At 37.5% G+C, this 7,453-nt stretch overlaps 2 protein-coding genes across 3 annotated transcripts in view; one reads left to right on the top strand and one right to left on the bottom strand.

Annotated features, from left to right (window-relative positions):
• The window catches only part of LOC17878308 (putative F-box protein At5g66830), a 3,072-nt gene extending 325 nt beyond the window's left edge, over positions 1-2,747 (top strand). The window contains exons 2-4 of one of the 2 annotated variants that reach the window (XM_023779246.1): positions 234-351; positions 428-589; positions 1,054-2,746. In XM_023779246.1, the coding sequence (XP_023635014.1) occupies positions 1,054-2,313 (1,260 nt within the window). In that variant the 5' untranslated portion in view covers positions 234-351; positions 428-589 and the 3' untranslated portion in view covers positions 2,314-2,746. Of the gene's footprint in view, positions 1-233; positions 352-427; positions 590-1,053 lie in introns of both variants that reach the window. The other variant, XM_006285200.2, reaches the window with a different exon arrangement.
• A 1,752-nt stretch (positions 2,748-4,499) lies between these two features.
• Positions 4,500-5,003, bottom strand: LOC111829413. Its single transcript, XM_023778505.1, has one exon. It carries the CDS (start codon positions 5,001-5,003, stop codon positions 4,500-4,502), a length of 504 nt encoding a protein of 167 aa, XP_023634273.1.
• Between the last annotated feature and the right edge of the window lie 2,450 nt (positions 5,004-7,453).

The raw sequence follows: 7,453 nt of genomic DNA, 5'->3' as shown, positions 1-7,453 counted from the left end.
CTCTCTCTCTCTCTCTCTCTCTCTCTCTCTCTCTCTCTCTCTCTCTCTCTCTCTCTCTCTCTCTCTCTCTCTCTCTCTCTCTCTCTCTCTCTCCCTCTCTTTCTTCTTTGTAATCATTTTCAGAGGCATAAGAGTTTTAAAGTATCAATCTTTAGATAGGAATTTGACAATTACGTGCTGACTATAACATAATATTGAGTGTTTTATGTTTTTTTTCCTATCAAACTTCTCAGCTTGTAGTTCAAATTTTCCCAAATACGCTACGGACTACGGATTGATCATTCCAAACGGAAGCTATGCTCTCACCGCAGGCCACTGTGTACAATGCAGTTGTGTACTCGGAAGCCACAGGTATTACGCAATTTGAGTTTTGCTAATCGTATTTTGGCTAATTTGCTGATCTTCTTTTGCATTGATGTGATCACAGTATGTATTGTGAGCCTGCTTCTTTAGCAGTCTCTTGTTCGAGTATGCGATGTAGAAACAGCAATTTCATGCTCGGGAACATCTCTTCGCAGTAGAGTAGCTCGGGTTGTAAACTTACTACTTGTAATTACAATGGTTTCGTTAGCGGCACTATCTTGACCACGTAATGAGTCTTTTCTTATCATATTTCAACTGCTAATAGATTGGTTAACAACCTATCTAACCAATCTCTTCTAATAATCAATCATATTTTAGTTTTTTAAAGAAAATAATAAACCATTAACAAAATGACATGTTTAATATTAGTTTCTTTTCTAGCTTTTAGTTTCTTATTTTTATTTTTATAACTTGAGAAACCCTATTCCTTGATATCACATTTTATCACGTGTTACTTGTTGTAGAACATGTATTTCATATAGTTTTCATATGTCATATTGAATGATAGGGAGAGTGAATATATACAAGAGGAGGTCTGTAGCCTCTAGGTTTCGTATTAACTACATATTCCTAATATAGAGAAATCACATATTCACAAGTATCTAATCATATCTCTGACACTTGTGATTCTATCCTCTCTCACGTATTTTTCATTTTTTTGTAAGATAATTGTCTCTTAAAAACCTGTAGATGGCTCTACGATCCCGTGATATGGCATCTCCGCTACCCCTTGAATCCCATGGATCTGCTACACCGGCTCCAAACCTTGGCATATCCTTCACCGACGAGGATCTCCTTCTGCCGTTGGCCCAGAGAAGAAACCTCCGTCTCCATCCCCATTGCCATTGCTGGTCCAAGCTTCCTTCAGATCTAATACAATTGGTATTCGACCGCCTTGGTTTTGCAGATTTCCAACGAGCTAAGTGCGTGTGTTCGTCATGGAGATCAGTTTCGAGAAAGTCTCAGCCAAATAACCAAATCCCTTGGATGATTCGATTCCCAAAGGGCAACGGCTACGATTACTGTCTCTTGTTCAACCCTGAAGAAAAAGACAAGATGTACAAAACACCAAATCTCGGCAACGATTTCACCAAGAACGTTTGTGTGGCGACTTATAAAAGCTGGTTTCTGATGCAACCAAAATACAAACACATAGATGAAGACTGTAGATTGAATCTATACATTCTTGATCTTTTAACACGGGAGAGAATCAATCTACCGACCTTCGTATCAGGGTGTGGACTCATATGTTCAATACTTTGGATCGATGAAAAAACCAAAGATCACCTAGTTATTGGAATGTCTGAAGAAGATCATGCCATTTCTTTCAAGAGAGGAGACAATTCGTGGAAACAAATCCCATCCTTGTCAGGTATCGAGGAGTGTTTTAGCATGGTTTTCAAGGATCATAAGCTCTACTGTCTCAACTTTGGTAAACTCAAGGTCTTCGATTTTTCTGGAGATACTCCGTTCAGAGTTTTCAAAACCAGCGTAAGTGACTTCTTACAACCACCGAGACCTTTTGGTATGAGGATGCCTGGAACTTCATGGAAGGACAACGTGGTTCACTCAAAGAATAAAGTAGTTGTCACGCTAGCCGGAGATGTCTTAATCGTTAAGTGTCGTCGTCCGAATGTGTCCAAAATATGGGAGTTTAAAATCTACAAGATGGTTGGGAACAACCAGTGGGAGGAAATTTATTCTTTGGGAGACGAGGCCATTCTTTTGGATTTGGGTATCACACTGCTCGCCAAGGACATGGAGGGAATCCAGAAGAATTCTATCTACTTCTCCATGGATACTATCCTTTTCGAAGATCAATATGACAAAACCGAAATCTTCATATTCAACCTCGATTCAAAACAGGTTCACCTACCGCACCGTTCTGTTTGCTCTTCCTTTCCCTGCTCTAGATCCCGATGGTTCTTGCCATGTTTCAAACGAGAATGAATAATTCTTCTTCGGTGCATATGATTCTTAATACATATTGATTATTGCAACATTTGATATTATATTCTTGTGAGGGTTTTGGACTCACATCTATAAACACAAAACACAGAAAAGCTGTCTATTCTCAAGTTATTTATCTCGTGACTAAATTACTGACCCAGTTGCAGAGCTTTTAGCTCTTTCTATTGATTGTTTCGTTGATGTTGTTGGAATAAGCTTGAAGAAGAGATAACTTAAAGAGGAAGTTATCCTAATCTACCAAGTTATGGAATTAGGAAAAGAAGTTTTAGGAGTTATCTAGACTTGTATTATTTCCGATTTAGATTAGGAAGTTTGTTTTGTCTCTTCTCTATATAAGAGTTACCAATGTTGTGGTTAACCTTGTGAGCTTTGAGTAAGAGACTGAGAGCTTAAGTTTCAAGTTAGTTTCTTAAGCTAATAAAAGTGAGTTATAATTTTAACAATCTTGTGTTCTTGATAGCTATATTGATATTCTAAAGATGTTATTTACAAAACCTCTGCGGAAACGCAAACCCCTTATTCATGGTTTTTTTTGTTTACCTTCGTAATTAATTTATTGAACTAATTTGTGAATATATAATATATTTACTGAGTCAACTGTAATTTGTTAATTTAGTTTTCAAATTTAACACCGTTACTCTCTTATTAGACTGACTCGTTTGAGTTCTTCACGGATGCGAAAGTTCTGCCAAGTATCATCCATTGAGCATCACACTAAATCCCATGCAAGAGTGTTTAATGGACAATAACGCTCCATCAGCCTCGTTTACTAAATGAGCCAAGAAGCACAATACGACAAATTCAAAAATATCAACAATCCTACTTCATCAACAAAATAGATCAATAGCTATTACATTTTTTAAATGTCTAAGTTTGATATAGACATCTCATTAAGCATAATGCGGTTGTCAAGGTGGATAGCGTGTGTTTTACAAACAAAGCAATTTGAATATCAATGTTTTAGGCTCTCACAAATTTTTCTGTTGTGTAAAACAGACTCTAACTAAGAATTTTAAGCTAAAATGACATTAAACAACAATATTGGTAGAAAATAACATCACGAGTGTATGAAGTGCGATACTTACTTAGTATAATTTTCAAATGATTTCAGATTCTAAGGTTAAGAGAAGGTCCCATAAAAAAAAAAAGCTAGGCCACTTGCTTGTCACCACTTGGGCTGGGTAGCTTTAGAAGAACTCAAATGGGGAGATGCAGCTCATAAATGGATTAAACCGGGAAGTTTACTCACTTGCGGACCCGGAAACTACAATATACCTTCTATTAATGACATGCCATTCCACCTCAATGTTTCTCTTCTCAAGGTAAAGCAACTATAATTTAAATTGGTAGCGACACATGTGAAACTGAACCTAAGAATATACTCCATCTAAAGCAGTGGGTGAGCCACCGTTCTTTCTTGCATCATCAGTTTTCTTTGCAATAAAGGAAGCGATTAAAGCGGCTAGAACCGAGGTGGGTCTCACAGACTCGTTCCCTCTGGAGAGTCCAGCGACGCCAGAGCGTATTAGGATGGCTTGTCTCGACGAGTTTTCAACCCCTTTTGTAAGTTCAGATTTCTCTCCCAAGCTTAGTGTTTGAACTTTAGAAAAGATCAATCAATCTATTGTGAGAGAGTCATGTCTGTACCAGTCTCCAAAGACAATGTGACATTACACATATACATCAAGGTTTGACTTTATTTGTAATGTAACGCGGTGCGTGAGCCGTAGTCAAGGAAAAGAGAGAGGGTCCAAAGCTGAGTAATTTTGTAAACTAGTGTATAAACAAAAATATTATTTGTATATTTGAGATTTATAAACGTAAATAGTACAAATATAAATAAAACAGCGTATGTAAATTATATATATATATAAAAATCTACATATATAGATTTCAAAATCATAAATATACACTACTTTTATAAAAACGTTGAGATTTGACGGCAAGACTCTGTTTCTGCTTCTGCTTGTCTTTGAGAGAAAAATTATGATTTTTGAAGCAAGCCTTGTAGAAACGGGAGGATGAAGATGATTTTGAAGTTTCTGTATTTATTTATAGGCAAGGCAGCTTTCTTTCTAACCGTTGTGTAAGTAATAACGGCTCTATCATGCAACCCATTTTCAAGTTTAACTTTTTTTTTTTTCCAACAATAAAATAGAATTAGCTCAAGTGAGCCAATTAGGAGGACAGTTGTTTACATACTTAATGAGATGCGGAGAGGAACGAGCTTGTCGTGGCAGAGAGTCCGCTTTTACATTTAGATTTCGTGAAATAAGAGATAAAGAAAAAGTTGAGAATTCTTCCCTATCCATCTCGATATCGTCCAGGTAAACAGAAAAAGCTGGCCATTCTGAAGGGGAAGACACCATCTTTACCAGGTCTGAACAGTCGGTAAGAAACATCACATCACGGAAGTTGTGACCAATCATGCAACGCATTGCCCAGATTAGAGCTTCGACTTCAGCATGTAGGAGAGATAGACTTCGGCGCAGGTTCGAGGCCCCCATCCAGGTCAAAGAATCCTGAGGCTGCTGACAGAACCATCCTAGGCCTGCAAACGTATCCGACGCCTTCCATGATCCATCCACATAACACCTATACCGATGATCCATCGCGGGTAACAATTCCGAACGCCTTCGAGGTCCGGAAGAAGCAAGTGGGATCGGCATTGTGGTACTTAAATCCACAATCTGGGCCTCAGACCACATTTTCAAGTTTAACTTATTTAATTAATTTACTCGTTTGATATTAATTTAAATCATTTATTAATCACTCGGTTGGTAATGAACAAAAATAATTAAAGCTTAGTAATTATCTTAAAATTGAAGAAAATTAATTATAATATATCATTGTTAGAGAAAATAATTTATTATGAGTATATCTAAAATAAAAAGAAATAATGAAATAAAATGACCATAGTAAAAAAAAAGCACGATTTGTTTTTGATATAATGGAGTCGCAATGAAAAAAAAAATATGATAATTTGTTTACAACCATTTAACTGAACCGTGACTCTCCATTTTATCAAAACTTATTATTTTAGGGTATCGTTTATTTTTTTACCATAGTAATTTTTGATAAATAGTCATAATTCAGATAAATGGTTGCAACTTGCAATAATTCTTAATAAAAAAAATTAATAATTTATATCTGAAAAAAATACGAAATGTTATAACTGTAATTTTTTCTCCATTAAATTTTAATAGGCTTACAAAAATTTCACAGAGAATCAGGCTTTTTTCCTAATATAAATTAAATCAAATATAAATAGGTTGAGACCGGATCGTTAGAACTTACAATGTATTCAAAGGAATAACAATTTTACTCGAAAAAAAAAATTATACCATTCAAACGGTAATCAGAAATTGGAAATGTAAAACAAGGTTCAGGCTATAGAATTTCGTGTTGTATTCATCGGAGGAGGAGCTTACAATATATAGGCTACACAAGATCTCGATCCTAACTAGATTACAATCGTATCTACAAGAGTATATTAACCATTCGATGATAAGTACAATTCGATGATAAGTACAAGGTACTAAGATCCCGGAAGATCTCTGTGTGAGATACGGATATATTCATCTCAAATATATCCGTTAACACCCCCCCCCCTCAAGTTGAGCATGCGGATTCCAAGTGCCCAACTTGGCCACTATATCTTCAAACTCTCGTCGACCAAGTGCTTTAGTAAACACATCAGCGAGCTGTTCCTTAGTGTGAACCTTCTTTGTCCGAATTGCTCCACTTTGTATAGCGTCACGAACATTGTGACAGTCTATCTCCACTCCTTTCGTTCTTTCATGAAACACGGGATTGGCTGCAATGTGCAAAGCAGCTTGATTATCACAATGTAAGTCTGTTGGTTCAGTTTGAGACACTCCAAAATCAGCAACCAAGTGACGCAACCACTCCAACTCTTTGACTGTTAACGCCATACACCGATATTCAGCTTCTGCGGATGAACGTGCAGCAACCTTTTGTTTCTTAGTCTTCCAAGATATTGGAGATGAACCAAGCATGACGATCCAACCACTCACTGAGCGTCTAGACAACGGGCACCCTGCCCAATCAGAATCACACCAGCCGTGTAGCTTCAGATCACTAGACGCATTCAAAAGTATTCCTTGACCAGGTGTACCCTTTAAATAACGCACAACACGTAGTGCACAACGCCAATGATCTATCCGAGGACTCTGCATAAACTGAGACAGAACATGAATAGCATATGTCAAGTCCGGACGAGTAGCAAGAAGATAGACCAGCCTTCCAACCAAACGTCGATACTTCTCAGGTTCCTCCAGCAGAGGACCATCTGCGAGAGCAAGTTTGTGTTGTTGTTCAATGGGAAACGCAACCGGCTGTGACCCAAGATATCCCACCTCATTGATGATATCCAATGTGTATTTTCTTTGACAAAGAAAAATACCATCATTGTTCCTTGCTACTTCAATCCCTAAGAAGTATTTTAACGAGCCAAGGTCTTTCATATGAAAGCATTCACCCAAATACTTCTTAAACTTTGCTATTCCAGCTGTATCATTCCCACCAATGATCAAATCATCTACATAAACTAAAACGTAGATCTCAGAGGTTCCTTGACGAATATAAAACATCGAATAATCAGCATGTGATTCTTTAAAACCATAGTGTGTAAGTGCTCCCTTCAACTTAGCAAACCAACACCGTGGAGCTTGTTTTAACCCATACAACGACTTCTTGAGCAAACAAACTGAATTGCGATCTTCACCATTACGGAAACCGGGGGGAAGTTGCATATATACTTCTTCCTCCAACTCGCCATGTAAAAACGCGTTGTTTACGTCCATCTGATGCAACTCCCACTGTTTTGCTGCAGCAACTTCAAGAAATGTTCGAACTGTTGTCATCTTTACAACCGGAGCAAACGTCTCATCATAATCCACCCCTTCTTTCTGATTATTCCCCAACACTACTAATCTTGCTTTGTGTCTTTCTAACGTTCCGTCGGCGTGATACTTCAGTTTATAAATCCACTTGCATCCTATAGCCTTCTTCCCTGGTGGTAACGTTGTTACAGTCCACGTTTTGTTCTTTTCGAGTGCATCAATCTCCTTCTGCATAGCTTCGCGCAACTCTTTAT

The sequence above is a fragment of the Capsella rubella genome, unplaced genomic scaffold, assembly GCF_000375325.1.
Source record: "Capsella rubella cultivar Monte Gargano unplaced genomic scaffold, Caprub1_0 scaffold_7, whole genome shotgun sequence".
Classification (NCBI taxonomy): Eukaryota; Viridiplantae; Streptophyta; class Magnoliopsida; order Brassicales; family Brassicaceae; genus Capsella; species Capsella rubella.
The sequence above is the reverse complement of the archived record's forward strand: the minus strand, read 5'-3'. Positions and strand labels throughout refer to the sequence as shown.